The 19936-nt window shown below is 55.0% G+C and overlaps 1 protein-coding gene across 14 annotated transcripts; it reads left to right on the top strand.

Moving 5' to 3' along the window:
* Positions 1–2262: 2262 nt before the first annotated feature.
* On the top strand, positions 2263–19557 carry LOC140916785 (sestrin-3). 14 transcript variants are annotated; one of them, XM_073358634.1, is made up of 12 exons: positions 2276–2365; positions 8588–8789; positions 10085–10139; positions 10950–11049; positions 12835–13038; positions 13535–13717; positions 13980–14213; positions 14310–14421; positions 15122–15240; positions 15966–16156; positions 16879–17023; positions 17944–19557. In XM_073358634.1, exons 5-12 carry the CDS (start codon positions 12844–12846, stop codon positions 18031–18033), a joined length of 1269 nt encoding a protein of 422 aa, XP_073214735.1. In that variant the 5' UTR covers positions 2276–2365; positions 8588–8789; positions 10085–10139; positions 10950–11049; positions 12835–12843; the 3' UTR covers positions 18034–19557. The 14 variants fall into 14 exon arrangements, with proteins under 14 accessions (XP_073214727.1, XP_073214735.1, XP_073214737.1 ...); XM_073358635.1 differs by lacking the exon at positions 2276–2365 and adding an exon at positions 4346–4361; XM_073358630.2 differs by lacking the exon at positions 2276–2365 and adding an exon at positions 4379–6974.
* Positions 19558–19936: the final 379 nt, after the last annotated feature.

The raw sequence follows: 19936 nt of genomic DNA, 5'->3' as shown, positions 1-19936 counted from the left end.
CCACGAAAGCTTATGCTCCAATAAGTCTGTTAGCCTATAAGGTGCCACAGGACTCTTTGCCACTTTTACAGATCTAGACTAACACGGCTACTCCTCTGACACATTTCGAAGAGAGTGCACCATAGGCTCGCTGAGTAAAACAAATACTTAACGCACACCAAGCACATGGCAACTAGTATAAAATAATGTACATAGTGTTTGAATACTATGAATAACATTTAAACAAAGGCTGTTCCACAGTAAATCTACTGCCTTTCTTCCCACAGGCGTTTCCCCTTTCGTTTCTGTTATAAGCATTCAAATATAAGGGTTCCACGCCCCCTTTTCTGTACTTTAGCACTCTCCTCTAGCACATTCCCCTTGAAGCTTTCCCAGAGACCATGTAGTGTCCCTTCCTTTGGGCCTTCCTCACACATTGTGTCCTGCACTAGGGCCTTGGCCAAGTTGAGAGGTATTGCTGTGATTGCTACACAGCTGTCTCCTTCCACCACACAGCTAACTGCATTTCACTGCTTGGGGAAGATCTCTGGATATAAAAAATCAATAATATCTCTTCTGTATAGGGCTTAAATTTTCAGAATCCTTGACAACATTAACTAATGAGTCCTCAGTCTGTTGTGGAAGGGAGAGAAGGAAATATTATTGTCACCAATTTACAGAGGAGAAACACGGTTTGTCTATTTACTGATGCCCTCCAAAGTCCTCTGACAGGTCCTAGACCTAGAGGAACACCTCATACCTGACACCAGGATTGTACCATCTGAACTCGCCAGACTACACACATTCACAAACACACACACACACACACACACCCCCATTGGGTCCAAGCTCAAAGCAAGGCCCTTTTTTCTTAGTTGTTTCTTCTTAGATGCCACAGACAAGGTGTGCTTAGTAATACATCTTATTACTAGTGACTAGTGTAAGGACTTGAGAAGACACCCGCTATATGAAGGAATGAACCTACTAGCCAGAGGCAGAAACGGAAAGAGGAGGCTAGGGTCTCCACTGGGGAGGGATGGCGCAAGATCCAGCTGAGAAGCCTAGCTCCTTGCCACCAGCTGCTGGGGGAAGGTCTTTCTACCAGAGTACTTGGAGGCACCATCTTTTAGATCAGCCTCTGCTAGTACAGTGTTTCTCATTGTGGGGGTTGGGCCCACAGTTCATGGGGGCACAGAGCGGAGAAGATCCATACTCATTGGACAGCTAGACAAATCCAGCTACACCCTCCCTCCTACATTGCAAACCTACTGCCACACCTGCAAGTAATTCCAGGGAAGCCACTCACCTTCCCCCGAGTACGGCCACTAATGCAGCGGGCTGTAACCACAGCCCACATGGACAGCCTGCCAGCCCAGCCAGCAGCCTGCCAGCCCGAGCTTCTCTCCTTTGCTCCCGCAGCTCTCAGCTCAGCCTTCGTGGGGTGGGAGCAGGGGGAGGGAATGAGAAATGAAATGCCCAACAGAAGGGTCAAGAAGGGGGTGAGCAGAGTCTGCAAGAAAGACAAAACAAGGAGAATAAAACTGACTGCCTGAAGGGAGAGAAACCAGAGAGAAAAGGGAGGAAGGAGCCAAGCCAGGAGAGGCCATGTCAGAGGCTCCTTGCATGGCACCAGGAGCTGGGAGCAACACTCAGCCCTTCCCTGGGGCACCACCAAAGCCAGTCTGGAAGTTGCTGGGCTGGCAAGTGGCCAGTTGATGCGCAGCTCCTGCCCTGCGTGGCTGCCTTAGGGGAACAAGAGCTGGCTTTCTTTCTGTCCACCCTGGGGGCACCAGGCTGCAGCCCCCTCCCCCCAGAGCCCCCAGGCTGCTGAGGGGTGGGAGCAGGAGGCTCACGGCTGCTCCAGCTTCTCCACCCGCCCAGTTCCAGGGCCCGCCTTCCTCTGCAAAGTGCGGGCTGGCTCCCGGCAGGAGACCCGACCCGGCCCGGCAGCGCACAGCAGCCGCCAGAGCACAACCCGCCGGCCGGCTCCGGCCGCCGCTCCCCTGCCGGGGCGGGGCCAGGAGACGAGGCTCCCCGCCCGCCCGACGTGCGAAGCCGCGCCCCTTTCCCGGGGAGTGGGCGGGACTACATCCCTTGACAGGCAGGTAACTTTCCACCGTCCTCCACGTGGTCCGGCCGGACACCAGCCCCTAGGCTCGGATTGGCTGAAGATTTACAGTGTTCTCGCCCATCTCTACAGCGATTGGTCGCTGATGTGAGCCCGGCACGCCCCCTTCGAGCTCCTGCCCCGAGCTCTGCCCCGGCTTGCAGTTTCCCTGGGCAGACGGCGGAGGAGGTTGGTACCGGCAGGCTGCTAACCATGATTCTGTGTCCCCCGAGCACGGAGCACCCCCGCGGAAACCAGTGCCAGCGGCTGCAGGGCCAGGTGAGCTCCAGTGTCCCCCCCCCCCGCGGAAACCAGGGCCAGCGGCTGCAGGGCCAGGTGAGCTCCAGTGTCCCCCCCCCCCCCCCGCGGAAACCAGTGCCAGCGGCTGCAGGGCCAGGTGAGCTCCAGTGTCCCCCCCCCCCCCGCGGAAACCAGGGCCAGCGGCTGCAGGGCCAGGTGAGCTCCAGTGCCCCCCAGTATCCCCCCCCCCCCCCGCGGAAACCAGTGCCAGCGGCTGCAGGGCCAGGTGAGCTCCAGTGCCCCCCAGTATCCCCCCCCCCCCCGCGGAAACCAGTGCCAGCGGCTGCAGGGCCAGGTGAGCTCCAGTGCCCCCCAGTATCCCCCCCCCCGCGGAAACCAGTGCCAGCGGCTGCAGGGCCATGTGAGCTCCAGTGCCCCCCAGTATCCTCCCCCCCGCGGAAACCAGGGCCAGCGGCTGCAGGGCCAGGTGAGCTCCAGTACCCCCCCCCCCCGCGGAAACCAGGGCCAGCGGCTGCAGGGCCAGGTGAGCTCCAGTATCCCCCCCCCCCCCCCCGCGGAAACCAGGGCCAGCGGCTGCAGGGCCAGGTGAGCTCCAGTGCCCCCCAGTATTCCCCCCCCCGCGGAAACCAGGGCCAGCGGCTGCAGGGCCAGGTGAGCTCCAGTATCTCCTCCCCCCCCCGCGGAAACCAGGGCCAGCGGCTGCAGGGCCAGGTGACCTCCAGTGCCCCCCAGTATTCCCCCCCCGCGGAAACCAGGGCCAGGTGAGCTCCAGTATCTCCCCCCCCCCCCCCCGCGGAAACCAGGGCCAGGTGAGCTCCAGTATCTCCCCCCCCCCCCCGCGGAAACCAGGGCCAGGTGAGCTCCAGTATCTCCCCCCCCCCCCCCCGCGGAAACCAGGGCCAGGTGAGCTCCAGTATCTCCCCCCCCCCCCCGCGGAAACCAGGGCCAGGTGAGCTCCAGTATCTCCCCCCCCCCCCGCGGAAACCAGGGCCAGGTGAGCTCCAGCATCTCCCCCCCCCCCCCCCCGCGGAAACCAGGGCCAGGTGAGCTCCAGTATCTCCCCCCCCCCGCGGAAACCAGGGCCAGGTGAGCTCCAGTATCTCCCCCCCCCCGCGGAAACCAGGGCCAGCGGCTGCAGGCCAGGTGAGGACGCAGGTCACTTTCCGTCCCAGTTCGGGGGGCCCCCACCCCAATGCACTCAGAGCCGCGTAGACCTTCGCGGCCTCCAGTGGCCCCCGCCCCCTTCTCCCGGGCTCATCCGCCCCTGTCCCGGAGGTAGGGGAGTCCCCTGGGAAAGTTGGGGAAGGAGCCTGGAAGCTGCCGCGGGCACTTTGCCTCGCTGCCCGGGCTCCTGGCCCCGTTCCTCCCCACGCACCTTTCCTAGCCCCGGGGAGCGCTGGCCGCCGGAGGGAACCGTGTCCTCTCCTGGCCCGCAGCCCGGCCGGCTTCACTGCCTCCGGCCGGCAGGTGCCGGGGCAGGAGCCCGCAGCATCCCCCGAGCCCTGCGCAGTTCTTTGTCCTGGGATGCTGGATGCTTCGTCCTCCCCATCACTGCCAATCAAAGTTGTTTTTCTCCTTTCCTCCCGCACTTCCGCTGCTGCCCGCCGGGGGCGCTGCGCCTGTGCTGCGGCCGGGGAGAGACAATGGGGCGGGCCGGGGCCGGGCGCTCTTGCAGGGGCAGAGGCCCCGGGACGTGCTCGCTTGGCTCCGCGGCCGCAGGGGAGTCCCGGGGCCTGGCCCGAGCGCAGTGCCGCCGTTCTGGGGCTCTCCCAGGGCCTGGAGCCCCCGCCAGCCTTCAGAGCGGCCCCGTCCCCCTCCCAACCCTGCACTGCCTCATGCTGGACTTGCCATTGCCCAGGGAGAGGGGCTGTCTCCTGGCCCTGACAGCAGCCCCCCTGCGCTCTGTATCGGGGGGGCTGCACGGCGCTCTGCTGAAGGTCTGCCTTGGTACCCAGTGGGCGCTGCCGCCCAGCAATGCAGTCGTCTAGAGCTGGACTCTGATGCCTCAGGAACAGTGAGTCTGGGTCCTGTGTCTCCGCTTGCCTGCTTACTGCTCAGCCAGCCTTCTCCCCAGGGCCTCGGCACCTGGTGGGGTCTCTTCTAGAGTTCCTCCCTGACACTGGAAAGGCTCTACGGAGAGCCTCAGCCACTCCTGGTAGATTGAAATTGTTACGCATGGTTAATGGCTCTAGGAATTTGGGATACCAAATAGCCAGGGAGAGAAGAGGGGAGAAGACAGCGTCTCCAGAGCCACCTGTATGGCGTGGGGTTCCTGGAGTCCTGGGCAGGGGAATTCTCTCTCACTGGAGCCAAGGGGGGTGGGGGTTTTGGGGGAAGAGGACCTCACCATAGTACCAACAGGACAGGCGCAGAACACGGTCTGCCCCAACATGCAGTGTTGGGCGGTTCAGTGTCTCCTAAGGAATGCTCTCTGCAGACAGTTATTTACCCTCATCACACCCTTCTCTCTGTGCTGGGTCCCATGCTGAAGTGGGCTGTGAAGTATTGTGCACTCCCAAGAGGCCCACAGTACCTGAACAGAGCTTACAGGCTTTTCAGCAGCCAGGGGCTCCCCACTCCCAGCAGTGGACCTGATGTGGGGAGAAGAGAACAAGTCCCTTCTGCCCTTGCTTCCTATGCCTGCTCTTGGAAATGACACCCTGGGAAGATGGACATGAGTTGATTTAGGTTTCATTAATGTACAGTAACCAGGCTCCACAGGCTTCTTCAAATGGGAACTTGTGGGGAGTGTCTGAATAGTTCTGGTGACTTCCAAACCTCCAAGGCAGGCTGGGCACTTCTGAGTCCAGTGGGGGTGAGGAGCCGAGCCCAGAGGGGCAGAAAGCACAGACCCATAGAAAGCGAGTGAGAGCTGTTTGCTGCAGCATGTGCTGCTCTGCATGCTGCTTCTCCTGCTGACAGAATGACGTCACTTGGCTTCAGGCTGAGCCAGAACTCAGATCTGTTTTTGGGAGCTCAGCCAGGGAGCTAGTGGGAGGGGACTGAAGGCAGCAATACAGGGGCCAAGCTGCAAGTGCAGTCCTTGGGATTATGGCCTCTGAGCCTGGGAAGTGGGGCGAGAACATTGTCACCCAGCTCAAAAATGCACCAAAGCCGACTTTCTTTTGTGTCAGAATCATAGAATATCAGGGTTGGAAGGGACCTCAGGAGGTCATCTAGTCCAACCCCCTGCTCAAAACCAGGACCCATCCCCAATTAAATCATCCCAGCCAGGGCTTTGTCAAGCCTGACCTTAAAAACTTCTAAGGAAGGAGATTCCACCACCTCCCTAGGCAACGCATTCCAGTGTTTCACCACCCTCCTAGTGAAAAAGTTTTTCCTAATATCCAATCTAAACCTCCCCCATTGCAACTTGAGCTAACAAATGCTCTTAAGAAAGGGGAAGTTGTGAGGAGGAGAGGGAAAGGCCCACCTAGCGGTGTGGAGCTGAGTAATTTTGCACTGTTGCGCCCCACTATCTCTGGTACAGAGAGCTGCTGGGCAGTAAAGGGGAACAGGAGCTTCTCAAAGAACTGCAGGAAAAGCTGTTCAAGATTTTAAGTAGTGAACTGAATCAGGAGAGCTTTGGAATGTATGCCTTACGTCAGAACACCTGCCATCCTCCCCATGGCCGGGGAGACACTTCAGACTGCTGCTGCTGTCATCAAACCCTGCTGCATCCCCGAACTGCCATCCTCCCGGCACCTTCGAGGTGGCCCTGGCACTGCCAAGGGAAACTGACTCCTGGAAGATTGAAGAGCTTCTAGGTCACTGTTTAAATGTATCTAATGTTAATGCTCCCCTGTATTGATGTTTCAGGAATTCAAGGCTGTGTGCACTTGGCATTGTTGCTATCCTATGGGAATCACATGGCTCATCAGCCCCTCTTCTAGTCTGTGTGATAGATGGCCTGAAAAGTCTCTTTTCTCCCTCTGTTTTCCGCTGGCTTGACTCTTCCTTGCATGCATCCTGTTCACAGAGGATTGGTCAGTGCTGCTTGACTCAGCTGTTGATTGGCCAACCTCCCCTAGTGTGGAACAGGAAAGCTTGGCTGCTTTGTGCATTTCCATGCTGGACAGCACCTGCCTTGGCAGGACTCTGGCCCCAGGAAGTTTAAACATTTGGAACAGAGGGCAGAGATGTGGTGAACTCAAATGAAGTGGCACCTGGGAACCGGACAAAACTCAGCCCCTGTCCTGAGGAGCTTACAGTCTACAGAACTGGAAACCGGCTGACATTCCAAGCTATGTGCTCTAGCGGGGAGGAAAATGTTAATTAGCATTCAGCCTCTGAACTGATGTGAATAACTCAGTGAGAACCCCAGGCTCTTGGATCAGGCGCTTGTCAGCCTATCAAAGGGGAGTACAATTTTGGAATGTCCTCTGTTCTAGCTTTGGCAAAAGATTTCTTCTGGGAATGTCAGGGCAGGTGCCCTTAGGCAGGGTTCCTATCTTTTATTTATCCTATGTCCCAGGTGTGCTTGCATGCAACCTAGCCTGAGGAGCTAACATTACATTTCTCCAGAGCGCAGCTGGAGGTAACCAACCCAGAGAGTTCACACAGCCACCATTATGTGTGCATCTTGGTGGCTCCACCTTGGATTTTGCTTTTTACAAGAATGTAATGGGTAAGGCTGGCTAATAAATGAGCTCTGAGGAGGGTGGCCATGGGATTGGGAGGATGTTTCCCACGTAGGGCGCAGCATGAGAAAAGGCAGAGTTTGACCTTAGTGCCTGAATTGGGAAGATGGGAGCAAGGGCAAAGATGAAGGTGGGGTGGAGTTGTGTAGGTCCCTGAAGGTGGGAGTGCAGAGTTGAAATGTGACACAGATGGTGAAAAGAATCCAAGGTAAGGGTCTGGGGAGAGAACTCCAGCTGGAGTGCCAGTGTGAAACTCGGGGAAAGCTGCAGGAGCTGGATGGGACAGGGTTTGGGAGCAGGGGTAGAGAGAAAAGAGATGGATTTTGGAGCTGATGGGGAGAATCAACTAAAAGCATGGGTGGGAGTCTGGGACATGATGAAAATGCTGTTGTGGGCGGGGGAGGAGCAGCTCTTGTTTCTGTGCTGAGTATGAGCTGGTGCTGGGAGAAGGCCATTTGCAGCGACCATTTCAAGTACAGACCTGTGTAGAGGGGCTGGGCCAGATTAGAGAGCGTAACTGAAGCCGGAGAATAGATGAGGTATCCAGGCAGAGGGGATGAGGAAGGCCCCGTTGGAGAGGGTTGGGGCACTGGAGTACCCTGGGAAGGATGCACAGCAAGGCATCTAACTTGCCTCTGTGTGCTGGTATGGGTTTTAGGATCCCAGGCTGGAAGCAGTTTCCTTCCGCACCCAGTAGAAGCGGAGGGAGTAGAGGAGGGATAAGGGCCCCTCCCTCACATCAGTCCATGTGCTATAATTACCCATGTGTATGACAGCTGGACCCAGCTTGGGAGTGTTTCAATCTGCAAAGCCTCAAAATCATAGAATCATAGAATATCAGGGTTGGAAGGGACCCCAGAAGGTCATCTAGTCCAACCCCCTGCTCAAAGCAGGACCAATTCCCAGTTAAATCATCCCAGCCAGGGCTTTGTCAAGCCTGACTTTAAAAACCTCTAAGGAAGGAGATTCTACCACCTCCCTAGGTAACGCATTCCAGTGTTTCACCACCCTCTTAGTGAAAAAGTTTTTCCTAATATCCAATCTAAACCTCCCCCACTGCAACTTGAGACCATTACTCCTCGTTCTGTCATCTGCTACCATTGAGAACAGTCTAGAGCCATCCTCTTTGGAACCCCCTTTCAGGTAGTTGAAAGCAGCTATCAAATCCCCCCTCATTCTTCTCTTCTGCAGGCTAAACAATCCCAGCTCCCTCAGCCTCTCCTCATAACTCATGTGTTCCAGTCCCCTAATCATTTTTGTTGCCCTTCGCTGGACTCTCTCCAATTTATCCACATCCTTCTTGTAGTGTGGGGCCTAAAACTGGACACAGTACTCCAGATGAGGCCTCACCAATGTCGAATAGAGGGGAACGATCACGTCCCTCGATCTGCTCGCTATGCCCCTACTTATACAAAATGACCCAGCGAGAGAGACTGCTGCATCCTGTGGTTGGGGCTGCGTTTGTACTTACAGGGGTTGCCATTGTATGCTGCAAAATCCTTTGCCCAGAAAGGGAGGGAATGCAAAGGCAGAATGGTAAAAGATTTTAATGGCAACCACTTTCTGCCTGTGTCAGACTGGCTTTATTTACAAACCCCAGGACTACTTCCTAAAACACCACCCAGACCAGCTTCACGGACAATCCAGCCAGCTTCTCCTACCTCTTGCAAGATCACAGCTAACCGGTATTGGAACTGAGCCAAGGGCACTGATGGGTAACGCAGAATAGAATCTGGCTTGCCCTCCTGCGGCCCCACTGACTTCTGCATTTCTAACAGGAGCAAAAACATGTTTGCTGACAGGTTGGTTTTTTGGAGTGGGGGAGGACCTGGAGATGTGCTGGGAGAAGGCATGTTGAGCAAGATGGGGGCGTTTCTGCTTACTCGCTTTCCTGATCATTACCGCCTTTGAATAGCCTCTCAAAAGTCCCACTGTTGAAAGCGAAGCCTGTTCTGTGGCTCGAGGGCAAACTGAATGGAAGCTCTCGCAGTGACTAGATTTCTTCCAGTGCACAGGCAAGAGCGGGCTCCAAAGCTGCACATGCTCTGCACTGTCTCCAAGAGTGAAATCATTTGCTGGGCCTGTGTTGTTGCCATTGTTCCCCAGCTGAGGCCAGATCTAAGGGGCACGGGTTCTGGGGGGAGGGGGCTAACGCACCCCCTGGTGTGAAGTGGTTTCCATCATGAACAGGGTTTACAGTTTGGGTCAATGGCTCTCAGCACCCGCACTGCACACATTGTTCCAGCACCCCTGAAGGGGCACTGTGGATTTTTACAAGAGCAATGATTAAAATTTGATGCATCTCTTTCCTCTGCCCCAAGCCTGGCCACCGCTGCAGTGGCTTGTGGGAATCCCTGCTACAGGGGATCCCAAACTCACTGAGGCAGGGTTACAGAGCAGGAGAGAGCCACTCAAAGAGCTCTTGGGAGTCACTGTGGATAGTTCCCCAGCGGCTAGAAAGAAGTAAATGGTGGGTAAAGAGCCACCTTACTGCTTGCTTATTCTTCCATATCTAGGCTGATGTGCCCCATCCCCCCTGGCCAGCTGCTCTGGGGAGCTGGTGAGGTAGTGGCAAGGCACGGCAGCCTGCAGCAGCAGCTGGAACAATAGGATGTGGCAACTCACAGCGATAACTAGGAGCAACAGCCCAATACTTTCCTAGGCCTTTGTGTGTGACAGGAAATTCCTGGTCCCCTATTTGGATATCTTCCCAGGGGGATACAGCCATACCTTGTCTCAGGTAGCTGCAGAGTTTCACAGAACTCTGAAAGAGTCAACATATATTATTTGATCCCATAACTGCCTGGCAAAGCTGGTCTTCCTCCCCTAAGGAGGCAGAATTCCCCTTGTCTGGTGAGTGCATGCGCCCAAAAGACTCAGCACAGATTTCTGGCTTGTTGTTCTCCCCTGCTATACGCTGACAAGAGGAGCCAGGCATCTCTTTTATTTATATCTATTGGGGTTGTTTGTCCCCCCCCACAACCCTGCTGCAGGCAAGGGAGCAAAACTGCGCTCAGATGTTGTTCCAAAAGTATTTGGAAGTGGGTAGCGCTCCCCATGCCCTCAAAGAGATTGATCTTGTCTTGTCTCCCCAAAGGGGCAGTACTGTGGCAGGATCATGGGCTTCACTGGGAGAAGGAGCTACAGCAGAGGTGCAAATGAATTTTCACTTAAGCTTTTGTCACTACTGAGTCTTGCAATACTAACGTACAGGAAAATGAGCTAATGGAAAGACCGTTCAATTGGGTGACTGGTTGCTGATGCAGTCTGGCTTTTCCATCCCTCAATATTGCTGTCACTCTAACAGTTAAAGAATAACCTTCTAGATCACTTAGAAGCTACATTCCAAGCTTTTGGACAAGCATAGGTTTATAGACCCACCGGTGGCTGAAACAGTGGCTGCTAAAACTGGGTGGGAGTTAAGGGCGGGAAGGGAAAGCAAGGTGGAAGCTGGAATGACGGAATTTTTAATCCGTCTTTAATCTCATTAGCCCTAAGGCTAAAAACACACAGGCTAGCTAGAAAACAATGGCATGGTGGGTTCACTTCTAGCTCAGTGGTCCCTTGGCTAACTTCAGGCACTCACTGCAGTATCACTCTAAGAGCTGTGGCCTACTCACCGCAAACAGGGCTGACTTACTTATTGATCCCCTTTCCATGGGGCCTACAGCTGAGAATACCACTGACTGTGGGGAGAAAAACACTTGCTGTCTGTTCCTGCCCAGCAGTGCCAGTTTGCAATTGGAGAGCAGCTGCTGTCCCAGGAGGTTCTAGCTGTTATGGTGGGGGCAGCAAGAGAGTAGAATAAACTTCTTAGGAAAGATGCTAATCTAGCACCAGGATGGGGAGAGAACTAACTTTTCTGCAGTGCCCCTGTACTAGACTGAACAGATAGGCCTGTCTTCTCCAGGCTAGTGTCTACCTAGGATAGGTAACAAGCTTGTACTCTTGGTTTGCTGCAGCTGAGAGTGTGCTGCCTGGATTCCTGTATAGGACCCAATCCTCCCACCTACAGGAGCCCTGACGCTCAGCACGAGCTGGAAACATGACTCTGACCAACAGGTTAGAATGCACTGCTTGGGCCCCTCTGCATTGCTCCTCCTCCCCTCCCTTGGCTGGCCTGGGACTGGCTCTGTAAGCAGAAGGGAACAAACCAGTAGTCAGGTGGTCTTCATGCCGAACTACCTGTGAAGACCAGAGGGAGCTGGGGGTTGGAAGTCGGGAAGGGGGCAGGGGGCAAGTGCCTGCTTTCTTTATCTAGCATTTATGTCGTCTGTTGCTTTCTGCTGTTCTGATCACACATCATCCTTATAAGGATCAAGAGCATGTGTTGGCCTTCCTGAGGCTTCACCTCCTGGCCAGAGAGAATAACTCCAAGGCCTGCAGCGGCCTTGGTGGGGCAGGGGCTGTCTGGAGCTGACGAGCACTATGGGCTGAGTGAGTGTAAGCTCACAGTTTTGCGGGAGAGGGCTGGGGAGAGAAACATCTCAGTGTTGATCTCTTCACTGCATTAACTGTGCGAGTCAGTCTTCCCAAAAGAGCAAGCTCTCAGGCAGGTTCTGGTTGAGGAGTGGCTTCTTCTTTAAACTCCCTAATGGGTCCTGTTGCTGCATGTAGCCAAGGGGGCTTGCAGAAGGGAGTGACTGGGGGAGGAGTGCTTAATTGCTAACCAAAAAAGCTGAGAGGTTATGCCTGTCTTCAGACTCCCACAGTAAAAGTAGGTGTGCCTCTCGCTTGTTGGGGTGAGTGACCATGGTGACCAGATGCCGTGGTAACAAGGAACATAAGAAAGAAACCCTTGGCCAGAAGCACTTGCTGTAAGAGGATAATGGGGTTCATGTACATTGCCCTGTAGTCCCTGACCTTCTCCCATACAGGTGGGCTCCTCACTGGAATGACACAGCTGGGCACCGGCTGCTCTGCGAACTGCCTGTGGCCACGTTCCCCTGCAGGGAGGGGAAATCCTAGGACCTAGGACACCACTGTTTGTACTCTTAACTTGCTGCTCTAAGGAGGTGTGGGCCCTCCCGCCAGTATTGAGTGAGCTGGATATTCCCTGCCTCCAGCATTCTTCTCAAAAGGATGCAAAAGGAGCTGAGTCACTACTCTTGAATGGGACTGTTGGCCCCACAGGTGCTCCCGTTCTCCTGACACAAGCCAGAGGCCCAGAGGCACTAGCCATCCCTAGAAAGCCAGATCGGCACAGGAGCGCTGCTTCCAAGATTTTGAGAGCACTTTCTGAGTAGGGATAAAGGCCTTGTGCACTGAAATGGAAAAGCCCTATTGAATCCCTCTTGTTCCAGCCCCATTGGGCAGAAGCAAGATTACTCCTATTCTCCAGAGCTTCATCCACTATTCAAGCCCCAAGCGGTGGTGCTTCCAGCCCTTTCCGTGGGGAGACTGCTCCACACACTAACTGGACATGACTCAGGCAGCTTCCAGTTTAACAAGAGGGTAAAGTCATGCCTGTTACAAACGAGCTCCCCGCTTTGTAGCCAGTATCGGCCTCCTGTTTCAGCCTTGCTTGGAATCCCAAACCCAGCGTGGCAGTCTCTGACCAGAGAAATGGCTGTTGTCCAAACCCCTGGCCTTCCCTTTAGCAGGCTTGGGTCAAGGACCGTATAGGAAGAATCTGCCCCGAAACAAGGGAACCTCAGCTTCCCCTTTGTGACATTTACTGCTTAGCTCTCTTAGCCAGGGGCGTGCTTACAAGGGCCAACTGCTGCGATGTTGGGACTGGTGCTATTTCAGCCTCTCTCAGCTCTCCAGCAGACTCCAAGCCCCCAAGTGAAAGCCAGCTCCTGCTGGAGTGGGCCCACTCTGATACTGGGCCTCTGTCTCCCTCAGGTAGTGAAGATGACCAGTAGCGACCAAGAGCGTCCACAGTTCCTGTTTGTGAAAGCGCTGGCCAGCCGGGGGCGCCTGGAGGCAGTGACACAGCAGATGGGGTACCACCCGCAGTATCTGGACAGCTTCCTCAAGATGCAGCACTACCTGCTTCACATGGACGGCCCGCTGCCGTTTGCCTGCAGACACTACATCGCCATCATGGTACGTGCCAACCCTCGCTTCTTGGAAAGCAGCTGAAGTAAAGGCCTCCTTCCTATGGCAACAGCCTGCCAGGGCATAACGGTAGCCTGTGGAGCCCTCAGCCCTTAGCTTGGCTGATGCCCAGTGTCTAGTACCTCCCACGTCTCCATAGGAAGCTCAGTGATGGAGGAGGCAAGGGTGAGCTCTGCCCTCGGTCGCCATTATTCTGTGCTGCCAGAGTCTGGGGTCACCTCTCCCTGCTGAAGGCCTCAGTTAGGTTCTGTCTCTGCGTCCCTCTGCAGGAGTTTGGAATATCCTTTGTGGCTTGGCCCTAGCTAGACGCCAAAGCTTCTCGTTGGGTGGGTGGCCTTGGACTTCATGCTCAGCTGGAGTCTTCAGAAAGTTGCTCGTGCTGGTTATCTGGGTGGGGCCCCTGGCCCTGTGGATACTGCACTGTTCTCTGGAGAAGCTGCTAGGGCCATGCTTCGTGCACTCAGGGTCTGAGTTGCTCTTGCAGGCAGCTGCTCGGCACCAGTGCTGGTATCTGGTGAATCTGCACATGCTGCAGTTCCTGCGAGTGGGGGGAGATCCCCAGTGGCTGCGGGGCCTGGACTTCATCCCTCCCAAACTCCGCAATCTTAATGAGATCAACAAGATCCTGGCTCATCGGCCTTGGCTCATCAGCAAGGAACACATAGAGGTAACTGCACGTGGGACACGGATGTGAAGAGTCTGGGTGTGGGCTGATGGGCAGGATTACAGAGACTGGAATGAGAAGGGAACATAGGGCTGAGAGCTGCCCACTCCTCCCATCATGCATGGCCCCCTTGGCAGATTCCTTCGAGAGGGGGCCTTGCATGAAGAGGGAGGAGACCTTGGTGAGTCACTTGATGGACAGGGCAGCCAGTAACCCAGTCTGTTTTCTTGCTGTGCTATCAGTTTCTGTCTGACCTACCCCACAGAAGCTGCTGAAGATCAGTGAGCAGAGCTGGTCTCTGGCAGAGCTGGTCCACGCTGTGGTCCTCGTGGCGCATTACCATGCTCTTGCCAGCTTTGTCTTTGGTTGTGGCTGTGAGCTGGAGTGGCTGGATGGCAGGAGCATACTGAAGTCAACGTTGCCAGGGAACCAGTGTTTCTGTGAGTCCGCCAGCGGGAACAGCTGTAATCTGGAGTTGCTGCGCATCAACCGCAAACGGGTGAGCCACCAAGGATTTAACTTTCCCAGCGGCCAGGGGGCCAGCAGAATGAGGACTGCTGGCTGATTAAGAGTTGTGTAATGTCTTCCCACGCAGTCTCTGGATTCCTGTGTGGAGCTGGAATCGCTCCGGGAACGTATCCAGAGGATCCACCTGGAGAGTGAGGGCCGAGAGGAAATGAGGCCACCGCAACAAGACAGAGAGGAAGGTAATCCAAAGGGGCAGGCTGGAGATCTGACACCCCAGAGGTCTCCGCCAGGAGAAGGGCAAGCCCCCAATTTAGGCCTGTCCCTGTAGAGGCTGCAGTTGCCACCCAGGACTCTCCTCTCTTTGTAGGACTAGAAGGATGTACTACAAAGAGTTACCTCCAAGCTCCTTGCAAAGCAGAGTATCTGGTGTGGAACTGGGGGTTTGTGTCCTTAACACTGGTTAATTCACACCCTTCCAGATCATTGGAGAGGACTGATGATGTTTTCCAGGACCATAAAGAGTAGGAATAGCAGAGGAAATCACAAATGTGCCTGTAGGGAACCTGCAAAGTAATGATGCTGAAGCGACCTCTTTCCCCAAGGGAGGGAAAGGAAGTGCCATTGATTCGTCTGTTTCAAAAGTGAAGAAAGCCCCAGGGAACATTGTAAGAATCCTTTTTGCCCTGGGAGAATGGTTTAGATGGGATGTAACGCTCATGAAACACGTACCAGAGCGCTTGGCTGCGATTGACTCTTAGCTGGCTCTGCAAGCTCAGAGGGGCAGTAATGCTGTGGGGGGTTGGGATTCCATGCCCCAGGAGATCTCTCTGGAGGGAGACCATGCCCCTTGCTGCTGAATGCTGCAGAGAAGCAGCATAAACTTGTGGCAGATCTGTTGTAATCTCCCCTGTGGGTGGCGGTGGGCTCTTTTTCCCTCAGATTTTGATGGGGAAATCGTCAGAGCCACAGATCTCTCCTGCTATGTGCAGGACCCTGATTTTGGATACCAGGACTTTGCCAGGCGAGATGAAGATCAGACCCAGATATTTAGAGTCCAGGTGAGAGTTTTGTTCTTTTTTTATGGGGTGACCCTGGAAGACAGGAGCAAAGTCTGGGCCCAGGATCTCTGTCCATGTCAACAGTAGGGTGACAGCATGCCGTGCAGCTGCGCTAGGCTCACATGCCTTAGACTAAAACAGCAGCATCCACAGGGGGGCATGTAAACCAGAGTGAGAGAGGGCTACACCAGCCACTGTCCTGGTGCGGCGTCACTCTGAAAAGTGACTGTCAATATGCCCCATCTTACAAGAAGCAGGTTGTGGAAAGAGATGAGTCAGAACTACTGACCTTGGGGACAGATGAGTATTCTGCTGTTGCAGATCCAGCACAGCTCTGGGGGAGGAGCCAGATTCTGTTCAGGAGCTTCCATTGCCCCTGAACCAAGGTGTTGTGTTACATCTCCGGCTGTCAGCTACTGCCACTCCTGTATGTAAGCCTAGTGCCTCCAGATCCGTGAGCAGCAGGGGCCTGATACAAAGTCACCAAAGTTCCAATAGCAGGATCAGATGTCCTCTTGCACCTGACAACTCCACTAGAGGCTGCTAGCAAAGCAGGAAAACCTCTTTCTGTTCTGATTCCAGCAAGAGCTTGCCCTTTCTGAGACATAAGAGACACTGACACAACACCGCTTTCAGCCTCGGTGGCTTTTCCACTGGCTCATTTCATGGGGCACCTGCGCTGAGTTCCCTCTCTGGCGCTGAAGGCATCTTGCTCTGTTTGGCAGGATTACTCCTGGGAAGACCATGGATTCTCGTTGGTAAACAGACTCTACTCTGACGTTGGCCACCTCCTGGATGAGAAGTTCCGTACAGTTGACGGTCTCCAGAGCAATGCCATGGCCAAGCGGCAAGGCTGTGAATCTTCTGTCTTCAAACGGGGCATCTGGAACTATATCCACTGCATGTTTGGAATCAGGTATCCCAGCCCTACAGGGCCAGGGGGAAGGGTCTCAGTGCAAGGCCTACATGGGGTTGTCACTGGAGAAAATCTAACTCTTAGTATATGTGTGATCCATCTGGGAGGGGAGCTTGGCCTGAGAAATGGGGACATTACAGCTATCTCTGTTCCCCAACCTTCTGGGACTTCTTCCAGGCCGGTTAAGAGAGTCAGTGAGGAATTCAACAGGGATAGGTTGACATGAGCCTTCATACCTGGCGGAGCTTTGGGATGACGGGGTTGCCCATGGTGCTCCCCCCAACCCCTTCTCAGGATGTTGTGTGGGAGTGGCTCGGGTATGGTTTACGTTAGGTAGCAGCAGAATTATTTTGCTATACCCTCGCTTTTTACCAGCCATAAGAGTGAGCGGGGTGTGGAGAGGAGCAAGTGGGGAGTGGGGGAAAGGGGCGGCTTGGGGAGAAGGGGTGACATGGGGGCGGGGCCATGTTTTTGGTACCAGTGGCGCGCCCCCCACCCCCTTTTAGGGAGCTTCCATTGCCCCTGAACCAAGGTGTTGTGTTACATCTCCAGCTGTCAGCTACTGTTATTCCTGTATGTAAGCCTAGTGCCTCCAGATCCGTGAGCAGCAGGGGCCTGATACAAGCGGTCACTCCAGCTCCTCTGGCTGCTGTCCTGATCCCAGAGAAGGTTGTGGCAGGTGGGCACATGGAAGCTGGTTCTCACTGGAACTCTTCCCACAGGTACGACGACTATGATTACGCAGAAGTGAATCACTTTCTGGAGCGGATGCTCAAAGTTTACATTAAAACTGTGACTTGTTACCCAGAGAAGACTAACCCAGAAATGTTTGGCCGGTTCTGGAAGCAGTTCAAGCACAGTGAAAAGGTACAGGGGATCAGAGGAGAGCATGGCACATCTAATATCTCCATGTAGTCTATTTGGCCAGTTTTTGGAGCCAGCAGTGCTTCAAGGGAAGCTTGTGCAGCTGTTGGGTTGAGCCCAATGGCGGGAAGGGATCAGAGCTGCCGCACAAGGTCCTTCCCTCAAACCAAAGAGGTGTCAGGGAGGATCCAGGGAACACAGGACTTGGGTGCTCCTGTGGGGCTGGAACTGGGCATCAGGGAGTGAGACTCTTGGAGGCCTCGTCACTGATGGAGCTGCAAGCAATCTTGGGACACTAGTTGTGCTCTGCTGTACTGCGACCTGTGCTGAGCTGCGCAATGTTGAACAGCTGCAGTCACCCGGGAGGAGCAAAGCCTCTGCATATGGTCCGTGTCTACCTTGAAGGGCAGAATTGTTCTCAGCACCAGTCTTGCTTGCAAGGCGCATGTGAGGAGAAGCTGCTCTCCTACTGGAGTGAGCCTCTCTGGAGGCTCTGGCAGACGGGGCCCCTGACTACCACATCCTCTGTAGTTGCTCCTGCAGAGATGACAGCAGGCTGTGGGTGGGAGGGAACTTGTGGTCTAATAAAACCCCCAGAACAGTTGAATCCACTGGGCCATGAAGTCCATACAGGGCTTGGTCTGGATCTACTTGAACATCCCTCCCTCTCACAGCTTCTCCAGTGCAGGCAGCTCATAGCCCTGCAGCATTAGCAGATCTCTAGCATTGCAAATCCATCCTCTCCACACAGGCTGACTGACTCCCTGCCCAGGCCAGAAGGACTCCATTAGCATTTAAACACTGGGCGTGAAGGGCTCAGTGTCCTGGGGCTGCCCCCTCTAGACCTGCCCCGACTGTCGTGCTCACAGGTCAGTGCGCTGAGCAAACTGCACCAAGCCTAAGCCCGTCTTTTGCTCCCTCAGGTCCACGTGAACCTTCTCATCCTGGAAGCCAGAATGCAAGCTGAGCTCCTGTATGCACTGCGAGCAATTACCCAGTATATGATCTCCTAGAGAGCAGGGGTGGCTGGGTTATGGCAGGGGTGGTGCACGCATCCCTACCTCTCCATGGACTCCATACTTGAACCATCGGGCTAGAACTGACTGCGATGGGTTTCTCTAACTTACTTGACTATTCTGTTTCTATGGGGCACGATGAGTGACCTTGTTATGTGCAATTACCAAGCTGTGAGGCAACTCCGTGTTGCTGTGATCTCGGTGTGAAGCTGGAGACGCGAATGTGTCCATGGCAGACTCCCAAAGACTTGGGGCAGGGAGGGAAGGATGGGCAGGTTGAGGGCATGTCTCTCTTCAAAGAGATGGGCTCTAACCATCCACAGTGGAAGCCCCTTCACCCAAGCAGCACAAGGAGCCTGCCCATGGGGGCAGCCCAGTGCAGGATCCTGTATGCGTTCCAGCCCTGGGGCAGAGCAGCAAGCTTGCTTCCTTTCCAGCACTGCAGCAGCATCACACTGGGCATGGCTGGCTGGTCAGAAGCAGCAGCTGTGGGGTGATGAAGTTACTGTGGAGTATCCCAGTTGGTAGGGTGGCTTGTGGGTGTGTTCTGAAACTCCTTTAGTCACAGGAGCAGGAGGGAGGAGCACTGGTTATGACCCAGGTTCTCAGAGACGAGCAGATCCTCCCGCTCCCCAGCACAGTACTGGAGGGAAACCAGCCTCCTGCATATGCTCTTGGCCATGCTGCCAACCTCCCGGCAGCACCATGCTGAGTACAGGTCAAGCTGTGGTACTCCTGCGGAGGTGCAGTGATCAACAGGCTGAATTCTCCCAGGGACAGGCTCTTGCCCCCAGCTCCTGGAGGTGGCTGCTTGGAATGTTTCACTTCTATAGAGCTGGGCTCTTGGACCTGCATCCCACCCTCTGGGTCTCCTATCGAGCCCCACTTTCTACAGAAAGCCCAGGGGGGTCATTGTATCCAAACATGAGCTGGGTCCTAGCCCATGCTGCACTAGCCTTGGGATGGGTCACTTGCTGCTCGGTATTGCCATGTGGGCCATGGGCCTGTTTGCTCTTGATCGGTCAGGTCAACTGGAACAGCCTCAATCACCTCCTGTTATGGGGATGGCAGCCCTAGGACTGCAGCAGCTCCAGACTGACCAGCCTCCACCCACAGTTACAATGCACACACGGGCCTGCACCTCATTCTCTTTGCCATGGGCAAGATCCATATGCTGCAACACTTTGTGACCCTGGGAGGGACTGAGGAGTAACAACCTGCCTTACCTGTTACCGCTCTGGCTGGAGGAGAGCATGCTGTGCTGGGCTGTCCTTGGCTCGGTGGCTGGCCCAGCTTCAGAGGGAGATTCAGGTAAGGGCTGTGTACAGAGGCCCCTTCTCCAAAGAGCTTTTTTGGGGCATGAGGACACAGCTGGGACCTTCCTAGTAACTGGAGTCTGGAGGGGCAGGGACTGGGAGGCCAGTGTGAGGTCAACCTGGTTACTTGTGTGGAGAGAACGTTATGTGTGGAAGCTACAGAAAAAGCCTATTTTTGCTATGAATATAATTATGTTTGACACAATCTGCACCTGGCTTATCTCTCTTCAGGGGAAGGGGAGCTTCACTTGCCCTGGCTGGAGAGCTAACCCTTGTACAAGTGTGCTGTGGTCCATCTGCTCTGGTGGCAGGCAGGGCCAAGCTGCACTGGCATAGTGGGGGAGAAGCTTGTGCAGTGGCTTTCTACAGTAGGTCTGGTCATCTGTGTGCTGCAGGGACTGCATTCCTGAAGTCTCCTAGCTTTGCCTGAGCCCCTGGAGATGCAGCAGTGCTGTATGCGCTCCATAGCTAGTCAGGACAGAGGGTACTCCTCCCTCCCCTCTCGTGTCCTTTGGTTCCATGGCAATAGGAGCCGATGCACTGTCCCTCCTCGGAAATGACTGCTAGCCCTGCTGCTCTGGCCA

Source organism: Lepidochelys kempii, chromosome 9, assembly GCF_965140285.1.
Source record: "Lepidochelys kempii isolate rLepKem1 chromosome 9, rLepKem1.hap1, whole genome shotgun sequence".
Taxonomy (NCBI): Eukaryota; Metazoa; Chordata; order Testudines; family Cheloniidae; genus Lepidochelys; species Lepidochelys kempii.
Note: the sequence above shows the minus strand (reverse complement) of the source record. Positions and strands in the feature narration are given on the sequence as shown.